The sequence below is a fragment of the Balaenoptera borealis genome (assembly GCF_965194805.1).
Source record: "Balaenoptera borealis genome assembly, chromosome: 6".
NCBI lineage: Eukaryota > Metazoa > Chordata > Mammalia > Artiodactyla > Balaenopteridae > Balaenoptera > Balaenoptera borealis.
In genome coordinates, this window is record NC_138863.1 from 63,292,962 (window position 1) to 63,319,907 (window position 26,946).

A 26,946-nucleotide genomic window follows, 5' to 3' on the forward strand; every position below is an offset into this window, starting at 1 on the left:
TAGTACTCCATTGTATATATATATACCACATCTTTTTTATCCATTCATCTGTTGATGGGCACTTAGGTTGCTTACATATCTTGGCTATTGTAAATAATGCTTTATTTTTATTCATGATGTTTAGAAAAATCTCAATGTTTAGTTGTTTGCTCCTTGGCTTAATTTCTAATACTTTTCTCTCTCATTTTCAGTAATTAATTGCACTGCTTCTCAGTTCAAATGTGTCAGTAATGGTAATTGTATTAGCAACACATATCGCTGTGATGGTGTTTTTGACTGCAATGACCACTCTGATGAGACAGATTGTCGTAAGTACCATATACCTAGCATGTTTCAGGTGAAGGGGTCATTACATGTTTACCAGTATTGATATTACCACAGATTTTCTCTTAGACAAACTAGAGGGAAGGTAGCCTGAATTACAAAGCATTGTCAAAGGAACACAGTATTGAACATATAATAAAATTGACTTGACATTACCAAACAGCGACTTATAATTTGTGAATCGAGTGGTTGTAAATGGGCACTTTCAAATTGTCTCTTGAGTAGGTTAAATATTTCTCAGATATTTTTGTTCTCACTGTTAATTTTTCCTAGGGCATACCAAATTAGTGGGTTTCAAAGTTTTGAGGTTTACTATTTATAAAGGTATTTTAATGGTTTCTTTTAAATGTCAGTAGGGAGGTGAAATCAAGCAAATCATTTGTTCAGTATCTGCTAACATGTTACATATGGTCTTTGTCCTGAGAGTCTGGTAAGAGAAATTATAGAAAGTAAGAAACAAAACAAGGTAGATAGTTACAAGGGCCTTATAGAAATGATTCAGATAAAATTCTATGAAGGTTCAGAGAAAAGAAATTTTTTCAGAGGATTCAAGGAGGACTTCACAGACTATAAATCTGTTGGACCTATACTCTCCACAAGCTGTAAATCTATAATGGACAGGATTTGTTACTGCCCACTTTTTATATTAAATGAGGTGAGGTGGTCATTTGTTTGAATAATGGTATTTTGGACCACAAATAGTAGGTTTCTATCAATTCTCCTCCCTAATCAGAAGTGTTTAAATCTATGGATCAAAAAGAAAAGTTAAATGCTTACATACTGTATAGGTGTGTACAACACCCAGAAATTCTTAATCACTGAATTTCCTGTCTCACATTGAAAACATGGAATTCTTCTGTGGTGATCTGAGGTTAAAGTGCCATTGCCCCTGACTTGCTCTTGCCTTAAAAAGTTCCTAGGAGGGAGTTTGGGCCTACTCCTGTGAAATAGGCAAGCAATTCTTACTTATCTCGTAAGGATTGCTTGGTGAATAGTGGAAAGTTTGCAAAGAATTGAGGATTTACAGTCATCTTTTGTTTACTTAATGTGTGCTGGTTTCATCTGATATAATTCATTTGAGGGAAAATGATAACATCCAAATATACGACATTAAACCCATGAATTCCAGTTCACCGTAGCTATTTAAGCTCTATTTAATTGCTCTGGTGATTCTTTATTGTTTAATCCATAATTAGAAACACAGGAAATAGAATTTTCTTTTGACCCAGGGACTTATCTTCTATCCAAGAGTTGTACATCCTTTGTTGTCAGATCCACTAATCTGACGCATAAAGATCTCTACGTGCCACAGTGTCAGAGAAGACTCGTGTCATTTTAGATTTTAATATTACATTTGTCACAGTCATTACTATAAACCTACCACTGATCCAAAATCGTTTCCTCTGAATCTAGGAATTATATGAAAGGGATTATGGATTGCATCCACAAGCCCATTTCCCCCATTTTGTTCTCTCAGCAACCAGGCCTCCTGGTATGTGCCACCAAGATGAATTTCAGTGCCAGGCAGATGGCATCTGCATTCCGAAGACCTGGGAGTGTGATGGCCACCCGGACTGCCTCCACGGATCTGATGAGCACAATGGCTGTGCCCCCAAAACCTGCCCTTCATCTCATTTCCTCTGTGACAATGGAAACTGCGTCTACAGGGAGTGGCTCTGCGATGGGGACAATGACTGCAGGGATATGAGCGATGAGAAGGGCTGCCCTACGCAGGCCTTTCAGTGTCCCAGTTGGCAATGGCAATGCCCCGGTTATAGCGTCTGTGTGAATCTGAGTGCAGTATGTGATGGCAACCCTGACTGCCCCAGGGGGACAGATGAGTCCCCGCTTTGCAGTAAGTTTCCCGACCACAGTTTGCTGCCATAACTTCATCCTGAGCAGTGGCCGGCTGTGCGTCCTCTTTGTCACAGTCACCATGTAGCTTTTGAGGAAGGGGTCTCGGTTCCTCTCTGAACTTAGATCTGTGTAGGGATAGCCATCATGGAGTAGTTCAAATAAATCATCACTGGATAATATTTCTCATTAAATCCTTTGCACCCGGTTCTGTGTTTTTACTTCATTAGATCGTCAAATTAAATTTGGTTCTGTTGGTAATGCGCTCATTAAGTTTCTCTAACTTTAATATTTTCTGATTTCAATCAGAACTTGCCACAAAACAAATGAAGTCTGGGGATTTGTGTTTGCTATGATTAAAATCCTGTGATTGGCATGTAATCCTAATTACTGTCCTTTCTTTATTTCTTCTTTAATCAATGCTCACTCTCAGATGATACCCAGCCAGGTATGATTGCAAAGTATTTTAGATTCTTATGATTTTAAATGCATTGCGTTTGTGCTGAAAATGTCCTAATCATTTTGACTTACTTCCCCTTCTAGTGCATGTTTCATATCATGACTCTTATAAATAAGAGTACACATGGAAATAGAGGGCATTTGCATCCTCAGGTAGATGAACTATCTTTGGGTGCTTCAGGCATTGCCGTTTTAGCCCTGAAAGTAAGGATGATGGCATGTCAGTGCATCTGTGCCCTGTAGTCTTCCAATTGCCTTTCTCCTTTATAGACCTTCCAGCTCTGCTCTTCAGTGTCAAAGTCTTATCTTCCATTTCTGTGTAGGTAGAAGAATGACAGGAAGCAAATGGCAAGTAATTTAGGTCTCTTTGCATGCTTTACCAACGATAGTTGTGTTTCTTGGTGTCCACCATATTTCCCCAAGTTTCTCTCATTGCACTAAATGGAGTTATAATAGAAGGCTGTAGTGAAGAAAGTGGTCCAAGTCCAGTGGACGTGAAAGATGGTAAATCCTCAGGCAAATCGGAGCACTGAACAGCCTGTGGACCTCATCCAGGTGGATTCTGCTCATAGCTCTTACCTGGGTATTGTGTTGAAGGTGGCCTGAGACTGTATGACACATAATACAACCGAGTGAACCAAAGAAGCAAAGATTCCTGACTTTTCCACTCTGTGATTCTTTTTCTTTATTCTAGACCAGGAGAGCTGCTCAGATTCCAATGGTGGTTGTACCCACCAGTGTATTCAAGGGCCCTATGGGGCTCAATGCCAGTGTCCATTGGGATACCTGCTTGCCAATGATTCTAAGACCTGTGAAGACATAGATGAATGTCGTATTCCAGGCTTTTGTAGCCAGCACTGTTACAATATGAGAGGTTCTTTTCGGTGCTGGTGTGATCCGGAATACAGGTTAGACGCTGACCAGAGGACCTGCAAAGCTACAGGTAATGAAAGTGAACTTACTCCAGCCAGTTTACCAAGCACACTCCAGAGCTTAAGATTAAATGTCACGTTTAACAAATTTCACCATCTTTATACAATGCTTAATGAATTCAGTTCAACCAGTATTAATTCAGTTTCTACTATGTGAAAGTATTTGTACTATGTGTTAGGGTATTGCTTTGGCTGCTTTAAAAGTGACCAGATAGTGACCACCTAGAAGGATAAATAGGGAGGGTGGGAGGGAGACACAAGAGGGCGGGGTTACGGAGATATATTTGTATGTATAGCTGATTCACTTTGTTATACAGCAGAAACTAACACAACATTGTAAAGCAATTATACTCCAATAAAGATGTTAAAAAAATAAATAAATAAAAGTGACCAGATAAAGAATGCTGAAACAAAGTAGGCAGTTTCTTTCTTTTTCAGGCTGGAGTCTGGAGGGTAGACGGTTCAGGGGGTAAAAGCTGGTGTGGCTTCCATCTAGGGATCCATTGCTTTTGCTCCAGTCTTTGCCTGCTCCCAGAAAGTAGGAAAGGGACGAGTAGCTTCCTTTTAAGGATGGCACCTAGAATTTGACACATCGTTTCTGTTCACATTTTATTGTTCAAAACTTAGTCATATGGTCACTCCAAACTGAAATGGAAATGGGGAAATGTCTCTAGCTGGTAGGCCCTGTGCTGTGCTAAAACTTGGCATAATTTATTACTAAAAAGGAAGAAGAGGAGAGGGGACATGGGGATGATTAGAAGTCTCTGCAACAGCTGAATGCAAAGTACAAAATAAGCAAGTACAAAAGTAACTATAGTAACAGGAAGAATGCAAGTAGAGTTCACTCCAGGTTGATATTTAGATAAACACTAAAGTGTAATTCAAGGAGGAAAGATATTTCGAAAAAGCTTACTTTCAACACTCATGAAAATCAGCTAACTATTAAGGTAACATCATTCTTATAGGAATTTTTGTTTGTTTTTCCCATTACTCTAGTTTGGAATGACATCTTCTTGCTGTTACCAAAGGTATTACATCAAATATTGATTGTTTTTTCTCCCAGAATCTTTGACACTTGTATTTTCTTCTTGGACAGCATCTGAAAGTCTGCTGTTACTTGCGGCGAGTCAGAACCAGCTTGTTGCTGACAACATCACCAAGCAGGAGCATTCTATCCACGCCCTTGTCCAGGACGGTTCTCACATTGTGGCTGTTGATTTTGATTCAGTCAGTGGTCATATCTTTTGGTCTGATGGAACTCAGGGTAAAATCTGGCGTGCGTTTCAAAATGGAACAGATAGGAAACTAGTAAGTACATGTCTACTGGCCTTTGACCTGACTAGTTCCCCTGTCTTGGGTCTATTTGCTGTTACTCACCAGTGAGAGAAGGCCCTACCTCATCTTAGGTCGTTCTCATGTTTTCCTCCGGGCCACATCACACCCAAGGGACCCCGATGTTCCTAACTCCTATTTGATGGGATCTGAAGGGAGATGCATGGCTCTGAATTGCAGGTCATATGATGCAGAGACCTCACAGCATCTTGGAGGTCCCTTTTGCAAATTTTTTTCTTAGTGGATGAGAGATAAGGGAAACACAGGGGAGGTTGCTTTTCTTTCTTTTATCTTTTAAAAATGTTTTTAAAATTTATTCTTTTCTTTGCCATTATGGTTTATTACAGGATACTGAATATAGTTCCCCATGCTATACAGTAGGACCTTGCTGTTGAGGTTGCTTTTCTTAGCTTTAATTCAGTTATGTTTCTTGATCAATCTCCCGGAGTTTCAGTTTCTTGATCCTTGATGGTTATGTTTCCTCTGCCCCTTAGAAATTTATTTTGTAATTGTTGGCACTCAATCAATAAAGGTATTACTTTTGCCATGTGAACATTGTAAAGTTTCATAGGGTTGCCAGCTTAGCAAACGGATACAGCTTTTGTTTAATTGAAAAAATTCTGGAACCAAAATGAAACTACAGACCAATCCAACAATAGAGTATTCAGTTCTACACAATCTTGTATATTTTTCCAGAAAACCCTACTGTTTCTACATGGGAAGACAAAGTTTTCTAATCTTCATAAGCAATCATAGGACAAATTAGATGCCTTATTCTCAATTTTCATATAATTTCCATGTTTGCATTCATTTATTCCCTTTAGAATTCACTCGTTATTCACTTTTGTCTTTAGACGCTTGACAGTGGTATCACCATGACTGAAAGTATTGCAGTAGATTGGGTAGGACGCAATCTTTACTGGACAGACTTTTCTCTGCAAACAATTGAAGTCTCTAAACTGGATGGGAGTCACAGGACCGTGCTGCTTAGTGAAAACATAACAAATCCAAGGGGACTAGTGTTGGATCCCAGAACTACGTAAGACTTCTTCTTCTTTTTTTTTTTTTTTAAATGATGTTGCCTTAACATTGTATGAGGGAAAAATAACATGGCATGCTGTGGCTAATATTCATATCACAAAATTTACACATTGATTTATTAGCTTGGCAATAAATGATTAAGTCTAATGAATGCGTGCAGTAATATTCCATAGACGGACCATGGTACTTGTTGTGCCATGTATACCTCATGGTTATATAACAAAAAAGCCAGATTTTCCTGCTTCAGTTTCATATTGTTTACTAGAACTTCCTTTTATGTCATGTAAGGAAGTTTTTGCCTGCTGGCCCTAAAGGGAAGAAGAAGAAATTCTCCCATGTGCTTAGAAAACTTTGAAGGCTTCCTTCCTTGAATTTCCTTAGATTCTCTTAGATTCTTTTCTGCAGGAAGATGAGTTAGGCAAATTATGTTCAATGCAATGCAGACTTCCTAGATATTGTAAAGTAAATTTCGCACCCGTGAAATTTATGATAAATCTCTGATGATGGATAAATTGACTTATCTTAAAAATGACAGGGTAGATAAACAGGGACAGATGAACTTTTCTAGATCAACTCTTTGTGGATTGTACAGAAACATGAATCGGCATTGAGACATTTCAGTGTCACAGTATACTGCACGTTTTCTGAACATTATAAAAACACCCAGATGGCTTGTGATTGCATTATGATTACAGTTTTACTTTGTGACTCTCAGAGGAAATAGTAAGCTCTGTGCATATATTCTGACCTGGAGATGAGTTATTTTAAGCAGAGCTTAAACAGAATATTCTGTTACTTAAAATGACAGTCATTTTCCATTTTGAAATATGTCCCATCCAGTCGGTAACTGGTTTCTTTTCACAGTGCCTGTGTGATGTTCTGGTCTGACTGGGGCCATCACCCTCGCATTGAGCGAGCTAGCATGGATGGCAGTCTGCGTACCGTGATTATCCAGGAGAAGGTTTTCTGGCCCAATGGCTTAGCCATTGACTACCCCAACAGGCTGCTGTATTTCGTGGATGGCTATCTTGATTACATAGACTATTGTGAATATGATGGAAGCAATCGGCGGCAGGTGATAGCCAGTGATTTGGTAAGTTGGTAGTGAGGAAAGGAAACTAAGACCACAATAATGGTTTAGTAAGAAGCAGATAGAGTAACAAGAAAGCTAAGAAATTCACTGTTGTGTCGTAGACATTACAAGGTCCATCCAGGAAATATCAACAGGAGGAAGGGTCAATCTATCTTTTATTATTGACAGAAAATCAATATTCTAGTTCATGATCAGATTGTGCCACGTCCAGGAAGGATTAATAGCTCGTGTGACTTAGTTGATCTGTAGATGCTAATCTGTTGCTTCTCTAAGTCCATGTAAATAATGATTTAATTATATGTAGATTCCCTCCATGAAATCATAGCCTGTTATATATTTTGTAGTTTTATTCAGGAAATTCTGGTGAATTTATTGTCACAAGTTAAATGAGAAAATATGTATTTTACCAAAAAGCTATTATTGACTTCTATTTAAGATTGTGATTGTTTATAGTTCTGTGACTTGAAGAGGCCCTGGGGGATCTCTCCTGTAACTAGACAGGTGATCTACATAAGTCACCTTACTTTCTGCACTTCAGTTTTGCTTTTGTTTATAAGATGGATGCCCAGTGTAATTACCAGAGTAAAAATGAAGGCTAAGTGACACAGGTACATAAAAGTATTTTGGTTGGTAAGTGGGATATAGGTCAAGAAGTATATTTTTTTCTGTCTCTTGACCAATGATTTCACTATGTCTTTATTAAATTAAATGCTAAAGGAAACCATCTTCTTGGGTAGGTATCCTTTTCTACTTTGTTCATCTTCATTTTTATTTCTAGGTCTCATTGTTCTCTTCTGCTTCACAGACTCTGCGGCATCCCTACTCCCTAAGTCTCTTTGAAGATTCCGTGTACTGGAGTGACCGTGCTACTCATGAGATTATGAAAGCCAACAAGTGGCATGGGGGGAACCAATCAGTAGTACTGTCTCTTCACCAGCCCCTTGGAATTGTTGTGGTTCATCCTGCAAAACAACCAGCTTGTAAGTGATAGAGATCTCCTGCATGGTATAGCTTGGAAAACATTGATCTGGGGAATGTAAAATGTATAATGTTGCAGACCCATTTGTTTGGACAATACATTTCCATGACCTCTGTTTACCATGGAAAACTCAAATCTTGTATGTCTTTACATACTCAAGTCTCCCTGGTCTTTTCTCCCACTTTCTTTTGCCACACTGGACTTCACTGGACTTCATTTTGGTACAGAAGCACACCAGGCTACTTACCATCTCTGAACATCTGCACTGGCTCTTGCCTCTGCCCTGGGACGCCCCTCATCCAGATGTCTGCCTGAGTTGCTGCTTCATGTTATTTAGAATTCTCTTAGATGCTCCTTGGTGACCCTCGACCATCCTATCGAAAATGGCACCGCCTCTCATAATTCTTTTGCTCTTTACTCTCACGTTCTAAAGTCACACAACTTATGAGTTTAGTTTTATCTCCCTTTGTTAGAGTATCTGCCTCATGTTTACAGTATTCCCAGTGCTTAGAGTGGTGTTTGGTACATAGTGAAGGCTTGCTAGTTTTTGAGTGAACAAATGGATTACTGCATCTAACAAGGTGTATGTAATAAGAATATATAGGATCTAGAGAGCATCCTATGAGCACAGGATGCACACAGGATCCCTCTACTTCAAGGAGCAGAAACACACAAAGATGTCATCAATAGAAAAATAAAAGATTATTATCTAACCAAAACTTGGACTACAGTGGGTAAATGTCAAGGTCACACAGGGAACACACAACTTGGTTTCATTTAATGTAAAAAGATCTCTTTGGGGTCAGCCAAGGAGACACATCTTATGTAGCATCAAATTTCTATTACTAAGCTCTGGATTACTCAGTGGCTGTTTGTTCTGTTTATAGACTGGATTGATCTGTGACCTTGGGCAAGTCACTCCTCCCTCTTATGCCTCTTATGAATTCTGTGTTGAAAGAATGATGTTGGGGAAGGGTAAATACCAAACCAGCCAATGTAACTTAATGTATTGTGTCTCCAAATATTGGGGGCTTCTGGAAGGACAATTTATTAATTGAGATATAATTGACACATAACACTGTATTAGTGTTAGGTGTACAGCATAATGATTTGATATACGTATGTATTGTGAAATGATCACTGTAATAAGTTCAGTGAACATCTATCACCACACATTTTTTTTTCTGTGATGAAAACTTTTAAGATCGACTCTTTACTATAGTCATCATGCTGTACATTGCATCCCCAAGACTTATTTACCTTGTATCTGGAAGTCTGTACCTTTTGACCACCTTCACACATTTTGCTGCCCCGCATTCTCTGCTTCTGACAAGCACCAGTCTGTTCTCTCAGTTCATTTTTTTTTTAAAGTTAGATTTCATGTAAAAGTGATATCATATAGTATTTGTCTTTCTCTGTCTGACTTATTTCACTTAGCATAATACCCTCCAGGTCCATCCATGTGTTGCAAATGGAGGATTTCCTTTTTTGCGGGCTGAATAATATTCGATTATATGTGTATATATACATACCATGTCTTTATCCATTCATCAATGTTTTCCATTCACCAATGTTTTCTTCTCTTCTCTTTGTATTACAGCCACAAATCCATGCGTCCATGCCCAATGCAGCCATCTATGCTTGCTTTCCTCAGAGAGGCTTTACTCCTGTGCTTGTCCTTCAGGGTGGCATCTCTCTCATGATTCTGTGACTTGCGTGAGAGGTACAGTATGTCCTTTAAGTATGCCCTGAAGGTGGAGCTTGCCACAGTTTGTACAAAGCTGTGTGAGCTCTAAACCACTTGGTGATGGGGTGTGTGCTGTGTTCCCTCTGATCAGCAGGTGTCTATAGGGTGTGTGCTATATGGGGTGTTAATTGAGCACCATATACAGAAACTGTATTCCAATTGACCACATACAGAAACTGTATTCCAATTGAGTTGTAATTGTAATATAGTTTCTGTACATGCAGCTAATATTATGTGTGCATGTAATTCAACAATCTTGAACCTCACATTTTCTCTTACCTGGTTATAGTCAGGCAAGCTATGATAATGGGAAGTTCCAGATTCTGCATTTAGAAGTAAAAATCCTTAATATTTGTGGATAGCTTCATTTTTTAGGTTCCTGATCTCATCTTTATTCTCATAACCAGTAGTCAATAATGAGTGTTATAGTCTGTGTCTTCTGACTCCAGTTTCAGTACCTTTACTATTACTGTATGGTACTTTAAAAATGAAAGTTTTCTCTGTATGAAATATTTTAAGGGATTATTTGAACAATTTATTCTTCATCTCATTCTAGATATCTTACTGGGTTGATTGAAGAGTATGTGGAGAGTTATACTAAATACTTTAGGGAGCAAGAAAGGAAGGACAAGATTTAGTCAATCCGCAAAGGAGATTTCTAAGAAATCATTTGCCTTTGCTTAAAAATCTAAAGAGGTAGTCTAAACTCAAGTTTCTTTCATTTCTCAGTGAAGAGGAGTAAATGTGTTTTGATACTGATAAAAAATGGCTGTAGACAAGTTAAAATTAAATGGTTAATGGGAAAAAATTGCTAAATTAAGAGAAAAATAGAGTCAATCTAGAGGGAAATTTAGTTTTCAAATGGAAAGTATATTCCTGAATCCAGGAAATTTATGGTGTTTACAGGTTATGCAGATGTAAGGTTACTATCAAATTCCATCGACATGTAATATTTTGCAATGATACTTTTGTGATGAAAGATTTTAATTATTGGTAATGCTTACAAAGGGATTGACATTTGCCATTTTTCTTCAGAGCTTTATTATAAACCTAATCCTTGTTGACATTGTTTAATTTAGTGTGTCCTCAGAGTCTTTCAGCAGAAGATTAAACTGGGCTATAGACGTTCTGCATACAAAGCATTCTTTCACCACACAAAGATCGTTGAACTGTGCATTGGGGATTGGTGTAATCTGTATTACTATCTGATGGTGATTGATAAGTGTAAACTCTAAATAGTACCTTTTGTTGTTTCACAAATAATTCCACTAGTGGTTTTCCCATGGACTGACTTTACTGAGGTGGAACCTTTTCAATAGTTTCCAACCGGCTTCTGAGCACCAGCTGGGTAACTGAGTGCCAGTATATGTGACTTAAAAAAAAAAGTTGCATTTTTTTTTTCCAACAGGAAGCTTAGAAGACTGTTAACATTCATAGATGAAAACGTTTTACTTGATTTAAATGTTCGATCGCCTCTAAAATTTTGTCTGCGAAGTATCTAAAATATCTTTGGAAGTGCTTATGTGATAAGATCAAGTGAAAAAGCAGAGATGGTTTAATATTGGCTATGTAAAATCACGCATTAAAAAAGTCTGGAGGACAAGATACACAAGTGCCAATAATGCTTACATTGGGAAGGGGGATTATGGGATATTTCTATTTTTTCCTAATTTTATGCTATAAAATTTTAAAGGGAGAGCTTTCTCTGTATGAAATAGTTTTTTAATGTTTAGCAAATACGTTCCCCACAATGCCAAAGAAACCCCCAAAACTCAAACCAAAACATCTTCCCAGCAACCCCTAAAATTAACAACCGCAAATCCAGGGCTGTGCAAGGTCATACTTTGGGAGGAGCTAGGCTTGGGAGTCATAAATGTCACCTCTTAATGACAACATAAATTTCCCATTCCTGACTGTTGTTTTTCACTTCTTTGCTCTGCTAACACTAATCTTAATAGGATCATGACATGAAAAATAGAAAATGAAGAAATGTTCTTTCATTTCAAAAGACTAAGACCTCCTGAACTCCTTTCCAGCCAACCCTAGGTGCTGCTGTGCCTACTCTTTCATGGTCATGGTCCACATACTTTGTCTGACCCTCCAGACTCTAAGTTCCTTGAGACTAAATCCTCTACCTGATTCCTTGATGTATGCTTTTTGCCCGTGGCACACAGTGGCACTCAGTAAATGTTGAGTGAATGACAAACCCTCCAATATCCCTTTTTGCTTCTTCTCCATTCCTGTGTTTTTCACCTGCTCATTCCTTTATAGATGTGTAGAGTCATAAAATCACTCCTGTTTTCTTTCCCACAGAGCACTTTTCATGCACCTTCCTATGCCACCTGCTGTCTCAGTGGTCACTTCTGCCAGTGCAGCATTAAATGATACCCCATCTCTGGTCTGTGGCCCACAAATGTTCACTGGCTGTAAACCCTCTCAAACACACCTGCAGTGATCAGATGGAGGTCCTGAGACCCATCCCCAGGGAAGAGTAATGGCTGAAGGAGTAGTGCTGGGTGCTCTCAAGGGAAGAGCTTGTTAGAGGAATCAGGAAGGCCCATGTTTGATGGATGAGAAGTGCAGTTTTTTAGGCCTTAAACAGTGCTTTGGTTGACAATTCTTACAATTAAGCAAAAGAAAAATTACCCATTTAAAAGAACAGAATCAGGTTTTGAGTAAGTAAAAGTTCCCCTGTGAAACTGGGAAATACTTCTTGTTTCTCTGAACCAATGAACATTTATAATATATAATTAATACATCATTAAATATCATCTCAGTATATTCAGGGTACATCTTAAACTCATAATTTTTAATTTCTGCAGTTAAATCAAATGAATTGAGTGGTGATTTGATATTCGATAAGTAGTACCCAGCCTGCACTTTTTGCAGAGGAGTGATTAAGAACATAGGTTTTGGAGAGTTCAAGCAACGTTGCTGTGACCTGGTTTAGATATGCTAGTTTCTTTGTGCCTCATTTGAAATTTGGGGGAGGGGGATAACTACCTAACAAGCAGGGTTATGAGGCTTCAGGAAGAGGAATTAAATGAAGTAGTACTTATTTGCTGCATGCTGTGTAGCATGTCTTCTCAATAAGTGGCGACGATTATTATGGTTATTGCAGTTGTTCAGAAGAGAGGCATAGTGGAGCAGCTGAGAGAGTCAAGGCTTGGGGGTTAATCTCATTGCCTTGTTTCCTGTGGAAGCTGCAGAGCTGTGGGAAGCTCCTTGGCCTCAGTTGTTTCTGAAAACAACTTTGCAGGGTTGCTGTGAAAGACTAAATGCTATATATTGTAATGCTTTGTAAACTATTAAGCATGAAGAGTTGCAAATTTTACTTTAGATTTGTACCAGGTTAATAAATTGAGTCATTTCTCGGTAGTGGAAACAGGAACAAGGAACAAGGAAAAGCTAATAGGACATGGAAGTTAAGTAAAGAAAAAATTGTCAAAATAATCCTGCTGAAGATGTAAAGCTTCCTGGATGATCAAAATAATGCAAACACCATTTTTAGCCCATGAAGAGTATGTAATGATTAATCATTTTATGTAGTGTCTTAATAGGTGCTATATCTTATATGTCTTAGTAACACAAAACTCACATTCCAAAGTTTTCCTTTTCTCACAGAGGAATGATAATAAAACCCTACTCGTGAACTTCATTAATTTTTTGATAAAGGGACTACAATTTGGATAAAGATCATCTTTGAAAATGGACCTCATTATCTATTAAAGAGCCTACTTGAACTGATAGTTTAAATAAGGCATTATGAAGATGTTTAAGTTGCAATGTACAGATACTTCTGAGAACTTTAGAAGGCATTCTTTACATATTTACTTATGTATCCATCCATTTATTCATTTATGGGGCCATTCAGTTAGCAAATATTTATTAGACAACTATTATAAGCCAAGCTCTGGGGACATAATAGTGAGTAAATCAGACAGGGTCACTGCCCTTTGGGAGTTAGAATCTAATGTGGAAGGTAGACATTAGTCAAACAACAATTGGTGGGATCATAAATTAGATTTACTTAGTAATTAAAGTCTCTCATAAACGCTAGGCAGCACTTTGTGGTGTTATTTTCTGAACATAATTAAAACTAATGAACTGCCATTCACCAAGAAGAGTCTATAAATTTTCTTTCACATTTTGGGGCAAAATCGAACTCTCCTTTCTCTGAGTTATTCTGCATATAGAAATGGAAGAACTTCTTGTCTGTGACTCTTAGCAAACTTGGATAGTTTAGCAGCGTGAGTAAGGAATTAATGAAGAGTATGGTAAATGCTGATCTACTTTGGGTAATTCCAGAGGTCTTATGTGTGAAGTTGGTGGTCTGGTGACGCAGCAACCCATTGAAACCCAATGGAAGGCCCTGGATTATCTGGTGAAATATCCATCATGCATTATAGTTATTGCAGCAGTTCTGCAGTGGCATTTTGTCCCATCAGATGGTACCAATCCATTACCTTCTGTTACTCTAAATGTCTGGGATATAATTTTGAGAGATATTCTGTTATTTTCACAGGTGATGAAGCGTTCCTAATAGTTGTAAGACACAGTATAATTTTTGGAATCTCCCTTAACCCTGAGGTGAAGACCTTTGATGCTATGGTGCCCATATCAGGGATACAGAATGGTTATGATGTTGCAGTTGATTACTCAGAGCAATTCATCTATTGGCTTGAAAATCCAGTAAGTTTCGAATAACATTCAAAGTATGCAGCTTGTTCTTGAAGAGCCTACCAGCACTGAAGCCTTCTTATATTTTTGCTGGGTGGGAAATGGCCCAGACATAAATAGATTTACCACTGAGCATTTTTTAATTTAGTGAGGGATGTCAATGGGAAGTTGGCCTGGAGCAAAGACCCGACAGTAAGCACATTTAAGCTATTGGGTATATTTATTCATTCAGCAAGTATTAAGTGACTACTCTTCTCCCTGCACTGAACTAGCTGCTTCCAACTGCAGAGTACATGCCAAGAGGAAGCAGTAACAAAGCTTGCTCTTAAGGAGCTTTAGTCTATTAGACTAAGATAAAAATGAGGATATTAGACTAACATAAAAATCATCATCGCTCAAGACCAAAAGCAGTAGTTCCCTAAGGGAATTCCAGGAAAGCATCTGATGTGGCCACTGTGGCCTTTACTCAGAATCTTTGCCTCTAGGATAAAAAAGAACACTCCTCCGGTTTCCTTTCCACTGGGACCCTTTCCTTACCCTTTAGGGAAGAAACCTGTGAGGATGGGGAAGGGGCAAGGAAAATACAAATGAGGAAGAGAGGGAAGATCTTTGTGGTTGATGCTTGTCACCTCTGTGGAAAAATATACTCCTGGCCTCCTGATTCACACCTGTGACTTGGATTATTTTTATGACTCTTTGGCCTGTGGTGGTTAAGGAATAAACTTCTGTAGCTGATATCAGAGGGAGCCTGAATGGTAAGCCTTGTGTATTCCTGTGATGCGCTTGAAAATCAGTGTTTTCAGTGTTGCTGGCGTTAGCGTTATACACAGTAACCCCAGCCAGCAGCCCTGAAACTTTGCCTTTCTTCCACGTGTGAGGCGTGTTAAAGAAACACAGTAGCTGCAGTGAAGCTGTGGCCTGGAAACAGCTCAGCCCTCCTTGTCTTTCTTTCCAGGGTGAAATTCACAGAGTGAAGACAGATGGCACCAACAGGACAGTGTTTGTTCCTCTATCAAGTCTGGGGGCTTCTACGAGCCTGGCCTTAGATTGGCTATCAAGAAACCTTTATTATACCAATCGTGGAACTCAGTCAATTAAGGTAATGATTCCATAATACTATTGACGCAAACACTGGTTTCTTATTCACGTAAAATCTATCCTCAGGAAATGCTGTCATATGGAGGAAGCAAAAGGGATATTAATAGTAACTATCAAAGTCTCTGAAGCCAAGGAGAAACCTAAAAATTGGAACTTTCTACTGCTCTACTTTGTCTCCTCCTAAGTATAAATGGTAACTTGTTCATACAAAGGGATTTTAGATAATTTATTAAGATATATACAAAGATAAATAAAAAATTATGTAAGGAGTTCAACATAAAGGGAAGCTTATAGTAGGCAAGGCATTTGCACTATCTTTCCTCATCAAGTATTCAATACTATTTCAGTTCTAAACCAAATTTATAGGTTACCTCTGTTCTTAGATGGAAATCTTTCTATGGCTCCAACAGTGAAACAGAAAGTAGAAACTTGATTCTAATTCCTTTGATGCTTTCCTTTTTTGAGATAAGTGTTTTTTTTACTCTAATTCCCAGAAGAAATTCTATAGGGGCACAGGTATGAAATCACATGAAGTAAATCAGAGGTAACTTGACTAGTACTGGTTTGCTCCACTCTGGGACAAGGTTAAAACTTACGTGATGGATTATTAATTCAGAGTAATTTTGAGAGTGAGAATTCCTAATGCAAAGGGGTGGTCTTGGGAGAGCAACAGTAGGGTGACATTCCACTGCTCAGGATGAGGCACCAGTTAGTAAGTTGGTTCTCTTTGGGGCGTTCAGAAAGATTAATGCTAAAGATGAGGAAGGCACACAGCAGCTAAGTGGCTAATTTAGAGCAGATTTGCTAGGAGGAGTGCTTATTCGATAGTCAGAACAGTGCTTTACAGTTTACAAAGGCCTTCCACAAACATCATCTCATCCAATCTTTACAACATTCCCGAGGGCAGGCAAGTGTAGTAAACGGTCACAGTGATGGGGACATTCACAGTACGCATGCAGTATGCTGATCTCAAGCCGGGTAGAATCAGCAGCTCCTAACATGAAGGGAACCTTGGAGGCTCATCTGGTTCAAGCTCTTTGTTAGACGAAAATCTGAAGCCCACAGAGGCTAAGAAACTGGCTTAAACAGTCAGCTTCACTGCCCTGATTCTGGGGGAGGTGGGTGGTCTAACTTTGCCTTGTTATAAACCACAAGTTCGGCAGTCTAGCCTGCTTCAACCCCCTTGGACAGTGACAGAAGGTATTTTGCACAACCTCAACGAAAAACATCACTGACCCATCAAAACACAGGCAATATTTACTGCCCAAGACCTTTAATACCAAACTCACATCTCTCTAGAGTCCACTCAGTAGAAAACTCTCTTCATTCCAAATGGCAGTTAATCTGCTCCTGCTTTGTAAGTGGGGTCTTCTCTTTTGGACTGATACTCTTCCAAGAGCAGGGCACATGTCTCCTCCATCAGGGTTAGATACAACAGTAAAGCACCAGTTGAAGAACTGAGTATGTGCGTGTGCATGTGTGTGTATTGGTGAGGCCACTTTAACCACGGAAACCTAAAGTTGGCAATTGTGCTCCAAATGCAATGAGGTCCAGAGGAGAGAGAACTTGCTTTGGAGTCCTGGCTTCGAGTCTGGCTTGCATTTATGCATTCATTCAATAAGCACTAGGAAGTGCTTTCCATGGATTGATGCCATGGTTAATCCTGGATATTCAAGGATGAATCAAACATTTGTTTTTCCTGCTTTTAAGTAGCTCACACATCTGAGAGCTAGACACATAAACAAATATCTTTGCTCCAGTGTAAGTGTGATATGTGCATTGAATATAAAGAGAGTGATTAAGGACAGAAGTAAGTGTGTGGGGAGAGAACGGTGGGCTTCCCCCAAGAGGTTACTTGAGAGCTAAGTCTTGAAGGATGACCATCCTTTATTTCTGCCTAATGAAGAAGTAGGGGAAAAAAAACACTTGAATAAAGACCCTGAGATATGAAAATGCATTTTGTGACTAAGCACGGTGTTTACTCACAGGCTGTTTGACCTTGGACAAATTATATAACTTCTCTGAGTCTGTGCTTCCTTATCTATAAAGTGGGGTTAATAGTTCAGTAAGTAAAAGTACTTGACGCTAAGGTATCCTGCGAATACAGAGCCCTGTTTCCCTCAAATCATCAACATATTTAGACTATCCATAAAGGTAAATTGCCCCTTTAGTGTTTTTATCGGTTTTTTCCTTTGGTGGTATCAATTGTGACTCTTCCAGATGAATGTTAGATTGATTAAAAAACCAGAAATAGTGTCCAAGTACTGTTTACCTGTATAATATCCGTTCCAGAGTAGGAGAAACTCACATTTAATTCCAACTCTTCCGCTAGGGGTAGCTGTGGGCTCACTCACTAAAAGCAATTCTGTAGCTGAAGAGTGAACCCTACCGAATGGCCGTGTGTGAGAGAGCTCCATCTCTGCCAAAACACAAGGAGACGGACTTCCCTTTGAACCAAAGCCATCCTTAGGGAAAGGAGAGAAATTGCAGCAGGAAGAGGAAAATTGAAAAGAGAAAAATTATTTTAGTCCAAATAGGAGAGAAACATACCACACAGGAGAGAGAAAAATATAGAGAGAAGAGTGAGGGAGAGAAGGGTGTGTGTGTGTGTGTGTATGTGTGTGGTGTGTGTGGTGTGCGTGTGTGTGTGAGAGAGAGAGAGATGTATACAGATAGAGAGGCAGAGATGGAAACAAACGCAAATAATCAGTTTGTGTTGAAATGTAATTTTATAGAAAAGCCTTCATGCAAATCAAGAGGTATTTTCTTATTTCTTACGAGTTTTTCTCATCTCTGACTGTCTCAAGTGCATACCAAAATAGCCTTGTTTCTATAAGAAACTGCATCTAGTCCAGTAATCCATATCCCTCTGTGGTGTTTCACAGTGTTATAACACTCTGGTTGTAACAATTCTAGCAAGATTACTTAAAAACATAACATTGGGAAAACCACAAATCCTCTCTAGACCTCTTTTTCATCACGTTATATGAGCATAATAATGGCATCTATCTCACAAAATTACTGTGAGGATTAAATCCGATAATGCTTAGTATAAGGCCTGCTACATAGTGAGGTCCCAATAAATGGATCAATAAAAAAAATTGAATACAGTTGTGCTGGGTGCTGTGTGAATCACTTTACATGCATTGTCTCATGTTCCTGGCACCTCTATGCAGAAGGGAATTTGTCATCCACATTTACTGATAAAGTTCAGAGAGGTGAACTTACTTGCCTCAGGTCATATAGTCAGATCTGGCCGGGTCAGGATTTGCACTCAGGCTGTTAACCTGGCACAGAATTCACTTTAACTCTGTGTAAATTTGGACTGTTTGATCAACTGTGTTTGCAGTGATGGGCCACTGGGTGCTATGGCCCAGTCACTGGGGTACAGGAGACCTATGGGGTTCCCATTGGTCTTCCAGAGTTTTCTCATCTTTTTCTGTAGCTTCGCTCAGGCAATGATTCTGTATGTTCACTCATTTGAATCTTTCTTTTATCTGTATAAATATCCTCTCCTGGAACTTTAGGTGAATTGAAAATAGAAATTTGAGAGGTGATTTTGTTTTCTTACTCCCATTTTCTATTGAGCCAATTTTCTCATAGCCTTGAAATGCAGTTAGGGATTATCTGAATATCATGCAAACCCTCCCATTCACCACAATCATGCTTTGAATTCGTTGTGTGTTTAAGTTCTCCTTCATCATAGCTTTCTTTATTTTCCCCTTATATAGGTTTTGACACTCCGAGGAGATGTCAGATACGGAAAAACACTGATTACCAATGATGGGACAAATCTTGGAGTTGGTTTTCCTGTTGGCATAACTATTGATCCTGTTAATGGGTGAGAGTTCATTCATAAGTAGTGTATGTCTTCTATACAGCACCACCCTTGTTAATATTATGGTCTAATAAAATGGAAGATTTCAAATGTAGGGCCTTTTGTGATTTCATATGCCAACATTTGAAAAATATAGATCTCAGTAAGAAAGAAATAACTCTAAGCTATATTTAATGTGTATTGTGTTCTGTTTTTCAAATTAATAACACTGAACTTAAAATTAATTCCAAACAAACAAGAATTTCAGATATTTTAAAATAGAATTATAAGAGTGAACAGTAATACATTTTGACTTTGAATGAACGTGGAAAGGTTTAAGGGGGTGGATAAACACTTGAAATAGACCTTGAAGGATGAGAAGGCTTCCAGTAGGTGCAGGATGGGTTGCAGCTGAGAAGTGGTACTTGAGGCCAAAGAGCAGTGAAGGCCCAGAGGCATGGTGGTATTTAGCATGATTGTGTAGAGGGCTGGAACCAGAGACTTCGAGTAGGGGGCAATTGACTAGATGGGAGATACAGCAGCTAAAGTCATCTGGGGACAAATCAGGGAGGGACTTCATTTATTTTTTTAGTATTTATTTATTTATTTGGCTGCGCCAGGTCTTAGTTGCAGCACATGGGATCTTCTTGCCTCGTGTGGGATCTTTGGTTGTGGTTTGAGGGATCTTTTAGTTGTGGCGTGCAAACTCTTAGTTGCGGCATGTGGGATCTAGTTCCCTGACCAGGGATCGAACCTGGGCCCCCTGCATTGGGAGCGCAGAGTCTTAGCCACTGGACCACCAGGGAAGTCTAGGGAAGGACTTTAATGTCATGCTAAGGAGTTGCACTGTATTTTTTCTGAGAAAGAAGGAGCCAGCAGGGAATTTGGAGGAAGGGAATGATAGAACCTAATCTGTATTTTAGAAAGATTGATCAGACCTGGAGTGGAAAGGGTCAGGGGAAGGAAGAAAATGTTCAGTCAGGGATGAGAGTTCTTAGCTAAGTTTAGGTAGCTTAAATTTTTAGTGAACTCAGAATTCACAAGAGTTTTGTGACTTTGTCCAGAAAACTTTTGGCAGCCTGGAATGGGAAAGGAGAAAGAAAATAATGACAGGAACTCAGGGTTAGCAGTTAGCAAGGTAGGCACAATGGGAGATCATGAGAATAAATCAGAATATTGTTAAAATGGTTAAAATGGTATGAGGTCCAGGCATAGAGGGCCTGAAGGACTGAGAGCTCAGACAAGTTTTAAGCGCAAAGAACAGGTTCAATGGAAGAAATAAAATAGGAGCAAGGAAGAGATGGAAGAGTTTGGTTGAAGCAGGGAATTTCAGAGTTTGAGAACTTAGAGGCAGAGAAGTTTAGAATTGAAGAGGAGATTCATGGGATGGGTATCTTGGATTGGTGGTGAAAGAGGTATGCATATAAAGATGATCGGAATTAAGTGTTTTGAGGACTTATAGGGAAAGAGTGTGAGAGGGTTGTCTGTCGAGGCTATAGCAGGAGGTGAGATAGAAAGGAATGAAAACTTGGATTCAAGTCTAGAAGTTATGTCCTCACTGTAAATGGAAAGCAACCCTTATATATTTTAATGAAGTTTCATGGATCACGGATTTGGTAATTCTGTGTGCTGATTAGGGTTCATGTGTACAGATTGCATTTTCCATCACGAAAATCAGAAAATAAAGTAGCTGGTCTTGTGGTAGATGATTTGGAAGAGAATTAAATAAGAGGGCTGAGAGGTGATCAGGGAGGTACTTGACCACATTTACATTAGCTTTGTCCTTCCTAGTGTGCTGGGCATACTGAGTCTTTGAAAAGGATCGACTGTTGATACAGGCTCTTCTTAGTCCATGAACTTCCTGTGTGACCAAGCTAAAGGATTGCCCACCAATGGAAAATGGTATCCTGTATCAGATACCATTTTAAATGGCCTCTCCCCCAATAATAACTAAGAAGTATACAGACATTAGAGAACACCGATTAAGGACTCCTCCACATTGGATGTAATGAGATATTAACGTTTCAGACTTCCTGCATTGAATGGTGTGCATCTTGAGGACAAGAAAGACATGTTTTTCATTTAAATATGTAGTGAAAGCATCTGTTTCACTAAATGCCTTTGTTTTTCATGGTTGTAGGAAACTGTACTGGTCAGACCGAGGAACCAACAGTGGCATTCCCCCCAAGATTGCCAGCGCTAACATGGATGGCACATCTCGAAAAACTCTCTTTACTGGGAGCCTTGATAATGTGGCGTTTATCACCCTCGATATTGAGGAGCAGAAACTCTACTGGGCAGTCAGCAGCACGGGAGCGGTATGAGCACACTTTCTAGTCTGTTGTTCTTCGTTGCCGAGCTTGCACAGCTGACATGGATTGTTCTGAGTTGTCTGGCAGTGGTTCTCAAGAAATCTCACTTGGCCATTTGTACCAGTGTTTTATTGCCCTTTCTCTCAATAACTTCTTTCCCTGAAGTCCAGCTCTTTATAGTGTGTGCATGGTTCCTTACAGAATGTTTATTTTTTCCCTCATTCTTTCTTTTTCTTCAAGATAAAATAATTCCATTTCTCATTTCGTATTTGTCCTTTAAGAGCCCTTTCTTTCATGTTTCAGTGATTTCAGTGCTTTTCTTTGCAAGTTCTCAAAGGCTCTCCGATTGCAGAGACTAAGGAAAAAAAAAAATAGCAAGTTTCTGAGCTCAATGTCCCCTCACAGCTACATATGATGCTCTAATGTCCTAACATGGTAGATGCATGTGTGAAAACTCCCTTTCCTAGTAATTTTAAACTCCAAGGTGGAGTTCATTACATTCTGCAATAAGAAGCAGGAACTATACAGTTCCGTTCATTCACAGAAATAACATTTGATCTTCACTACTGTGCTTATGCAGCTGAGCTGGGACTGGGCACATAGAAGGTGCTCAGTAATAATTATTGCTCAACTAAAATATTGTTTTGGATGTTGAGTGTGTGCTAGTCTCTTCCTTGCTTTAAAGAACAGGAGTGATTTCAGATCTGTCTTTGACATGGATGCTCTCCATAAAATTGTCTGGTAGGTTTGGTTTTCAGTTCATGACAGCTCGCTGAGTACTCATTTCACTCCTGATATGTGTTTATAATGGTGAAAAAGAAGTAGGTGATGTGTGTGAAAGCACTTTGCAGAAGCTCGTGCCACATGGTGTGATTTCTGCTTACAAATTAGCGTGTCCCAGACCAGACTCCCCAGCCCCCTCCCCTTCCTGTTTCCACATCTGCTCTGCTCTCTGGAATCTGTGAGCCGGTTGGTGGTATGACTCTCCATCCTTTCTCCTAGGCTAGAACCCACATATTCCTCCTTCACTCTAATAACCACATCCTTATTTAGTCATCACAAAATCTTGGCAGTTTGTCCCCATGCCTCTTCTCTCAGGTCCAGCCTTTTTCTGCCACTTCCACCATTCTGAGCCACTTCTCTCTAGCCCTGACGAGAGCACGACCCTCACTAATGAACCTGTTTTAGTGATGGAGGCATGTGGTCTTCATAAAACCACAAGGAACCCTGGAACCCTGGCCCAGATAAGTAGCTCCAGATACTTCAGCCAAGTGTGGTCAGCTCATCTGGTCCTGGTCACTCCCTCAGCAGCTCCCCTCAGAGCTTATCTCCCCTGTGCTCTACCCTTCTGGAACCTCTGTCTGTTTCTAGGGCGTAACCTGCTCTTGTAACTGCTGGGTTCCCTTGTCCAGGAAGGCAGGAGCCACACCCCATTTCTCTCTTACCAGCACTCAGCTCAGATCCTGGCACAGAGGAGGCACTTGAGACAAGTTTCTGGAATGAAATCAAACCAGCTATGTCTACATTTTGTTTTTCGTCCAGAGCAGAATGCTTGTCACTTCCTGTTAGAAACTTCATTCTTGAGTTCTTTTCTAGTTCACCAGAGTCATTTTGACTCAGGCTTGTTACTGTGCTGATATAACAGCGCTATCTTGCTGTCTTCTGTGAGTGTGTCGAGCACGTTTCCTATCTCCATTGCAGAAATAGTTGGTGAAGATGTTAAACGCAGGGCCAGTTAGACATTAAATGTGTATTATCCTTGACCAGAATATCACATGCAGGGATTAGTCCCCTATTCTTCATCATGCCATCTGAGAAAGTTGATTGGCTTATTTGGACTTCAGCTTCATTGTCAGTGAAATGGGCACAATGACATTTGTCTGACCTACTGCTTGACGTAGATGTGACTATCAAATATAGTCAGAAATATAGTCAGAAATCCCTGGAAAGGATAGAGTGCTATATACATGTGAAACATTATTAAGAGAATATTGGTTTTAAACATTTTCCTCATTGCACCATGAAACAGTCAGTAATGAAAATTCTGATCTTTCAGATTGAAAGAGGAAACGTGGATGGTACAAATCGAATGATCCTGGTAAACCATCTTTCCTACCCCTGGGGACTTGCTGTCTATGGCCCCTTCCTTTATTATACAGATGAAGAATATGAGGTCATTGAAAGAGTTGACAAGGCTACTGGGGCCAACAAAATAGTCTTGAGAGATAATGTCCCAAATCTCAGGGGCCTTCGAATTTATCAAAGACGTGGTGAGTATTTGTCACTGAAACATACATATTCATGGGTGTATATATATTTATTCATGGGTGTCTGCACACTGACATGCCCACACACAAACCCACATATGCACAAACCTGTGTGCATACACATGCATGCAAACTGAAATTACCCCAAGATATTTAAAAAATTATAACCATGTCTTAAGCATGGCTAAGTGTCAAAGACTAAGCTGGCATCTGAAAGGCCAGATTGACTACAGAGTAAACTTACTCCCATTCTTTCCCCGGCGCTTTAAACTCCTTACTTTGCTTTTATTTTATCATACTCCCTGACATATTACGTATGTGTTTATCATCTGGGTTCTTCACTAGAAGGTAACCTCCATAAGGACAGGTATTTTGTCTGTCTTGTTTCTTACTCTCTCCCCAGTAACTAGAATAGTTGCTGGAGCATTGGAGGTGCTCAGTAAATATTTGTTGGATATCTGCTGGGAAAGTGATTAACATGATAGAATTTTTTTAATCTTAAAAGGAATACGCTTAGATGTTGCCTTTTTCAATAGATTTTTTTCCCAGAGATAATCTAACTTCTGATTTGCCCCTTTATATTAACATTATGATCTGGAGATGATTTTTTATAATTTTGAAATATTTTATAGCTTTTAGTCCCTAACCAAAGATTTGTTTGCTGTCCTATAACCTAGGTTTGTTACTTGGTATTATTTTATTGCATGTTCAAAAAACCCTTAAATATTCTTATTTAATATACTTTAAATCAAATGCTCATCACAGTTTTGATCATGTAATTAAAACTGATATAATTTAAAATGCCAGTACATAGGTCAAGAGGGCAAAAAAAAAAAAAATTAGAATTTGTTGACTGACCTCCCTAATTCCTCTAATTCTTGAATGATTTGTGGAAGAAAAGCAATTGGTGCTCCATTCTCTATTATTATATAATATATAAACTATATAACTATTATATAGTTGTGGTCCTGTTTTAAACCTCTGTACATGTTAGTTCTATAAGCAGTCGGCTCTCCAATATTGTTTTTAGGTTAACTCAGATTCCATATTTTGTTACTTACTTTTATAATGACTTATTTGGTGACTCAGTTGAAAAATTTGACATGGAGTGGCAAGTAGGTGGGGTGAAAAGTTACAAACTAATTTTGATTTCATTTAGGCTCTGAATCCTCAAATGGCTGTAGCAACAATGTGAATGCCTGTCAGCAGATTTGCCTGCCTCTACCAGGAAGACTGTTCTCATGTGCCTGTGCCACCGGATTTAAACTCAGTCCTGATAATCGGACCTGCTCCCCATATCACTCTTTCATTGTTGTTTCCACGCTGTGGGCAATCAGGGGCTTTAGCTTGGAATTGTCAGATCATTCAGAAGCCATGGTGCCAGTGGCAGGCCAAGGTATGCCAACTCCAGTATAAGTAACATTTGACTCCATCTGGTGCCATGTTGAAGTCCTTGGTACCATAAAGCATTTCTCCACGTCTGGATTCAGCACATAAGGAAGCTTGTTTATCCTGCTTGATAACCATATTCACATGTCCTCATGACTCATCTCTGTTTTCTTATATCTAAAAAGCCATGGATCTAAGTTACCATCTTGTAAATAAAGTCACTAAGTTTTTCAACCAACTTTTCATTTTGAAAAATATCAAATGCAGAAAAGTTGAGAAAAAAGTATAGAGAACATCCTTATACCCGCTAGATTCAACCATTCTTAACATTTCACCACATTTGAGCCTTCAATCTCTCTGTGTGTTTATGTGTGTATACATACATATACATACATTTTGAATGAACCTTTCGAAAATATATTGCAGATATCATGACACTTCACCCCTGTCTGCTTAGCATGCAGCTTGAAGGGCATTGTCATCGAATTCATATTTTTTCCTTTTGGCCTCATAATATTTTTATAGCTGTGGATTTGTTCCAGCCAAGATCTAAGCAAGATTCATGCATCGTATTTGGAATGTCTGTTTTGTGTCTTTTGATCTGTAGTAGTTACCCCAGTATTTTGTTATGACAGTGATTTTTTTGAAGAGACAAACCTATTGTCTTTTTAGCATCTCACATTGAGGATGTCTGATTACTTCCTCATAGTGTCATTTAACTTGTCATTCAATTTATACCCTGATTTCCCATGAAATGAAAGTTAGGTCTAATTGCTTGATTAGATTGGGGTTGAACACACTTGAGAAGAATCCTTCATAGTTGAAGCTGTGTCCCTGATACAGAATCTCATTAAAAAGGACATAATGTCAGCTTGTCCCCCTCTTAGTAATGCTTAAGCTTGATCATTTGGTTAAGGTGGTCACTGTGAAGTCTCTGCTTTTTTTTCCCCCTTTGTAATTTGTATGAAATCTTTGGGGTCACACTTTGGTACCCACGAATATGTTTTTCCCCAAGCACCTTTTATTCATTGGTTTGAGCCATTGATGATCCTTGTCTGAAATGATTATTTAATTGGGCATTGCAAAATGGTGATTTTTCTTGTTCTATCATTCCTTCTACATTCATTCTTTTTTAAAAGTAATTAATTAGTTTTTGTTTGCATTGGGTCTTTGTTGCTGTGCGCAGGCTTTCTCTAGTTGCGGCGAGCAGGGGCTACTCTTTGTTGTGGTGTGTGGGCTTCTCATCGCGGTGGCTTCTCTTGTTGCAGAGCACAGGCTCTAGGCGCGCAGGCTCAGTAGTTGTGGCATGCGAGCTCAGTAGTTGTGGCTCGCGGGCTCTAGGGTGCAGGCTCAGTAGTCGTGGCGCACAGGCTTAGTTGCTCTGTGGCTTGTGGGATCTTCCTGGACCAGGGGTCGAACCCGTGTCTCCAGCATTGGCAGGCGGATTCTTATCCACTGCACCACCAGGGAAGTCCCTACATTCATTCTTCTATAAAGGAGAGCTCTCCTTTTTATTGTCACATGCACTCAAGTTTTTATTTTTTTAATTCAGTGTAGAATCATTTAGCATAATTATTCTTTTGATGCTTCAGGCAATCCATTTTGGCCGGGGAGAGCCTCTC

General features: G+C 39.3%; 1 protein-coding gene across 1 annotated transcript in view; it reads left to right on the forward strand.

Moving 5' to 3' along the window:
• LRP2 (LDL receptor related protein 2) overlaps positions 1 to 26,946 on the forward strand; it is a 198,846-nt gene that overhangs the window by 100,812 nt on the left and 71,088 nt on the right. The window contains exons 24-37 of the mRNA XM_082396835.1: positions 192 to 308; positions 1,802 to 2,179; positions 3,332 to 3,580; positions 4,666 to 4,877; positions 5,756 to 5,940; positions 6,807 to 7,035; positions 7,841 to 8,015; positions 9,615 to 9,737; positions 14,287 to 14,453; positions 15,397 to 15,540; positions 19,271 to 19,380; positions 21,497 to 21,674; positions 23,725 to 23,938; positions 25,095 to 25,331. Coding sequence (XP_082252961.1) covers positions 192 to 308; positions 1,802 to 2,179; positions 3,332 to 3,580; positions 4,666 to 4,877; positions 5,756 to 5,940; positions 6,807 to 7,035; positions 7,841 to 8,015; positions 9,615 to 9,737; positions 14,287 to 14,453; positions 15,397 to 15,540; positions 19,271 to 19,380; positions 21,497 to 21,674; positions 23,725 to 23,938; positions 25,095 to 25,331 — 2,718 coding nt within the window. The remainder of the gene's footprint in view (positions 1 to 191; positions 309 to 1,801; positions 2,180 to 3,331; positions 3,581 to 4,665; positions 4,878 to 5,755; positions 5,941 to 6,806; positions 7,036 to 7,840; positions 8,016 to 9,614; positions 9,738 to 14,286; positions 14,454 to 15,396; positions 15,541 to 19,270; positions 19,381 to 21,496; positions 21,675 to 23,724; positions 23,939 to 25,094; positions 25,332 to 26,946) is intronic.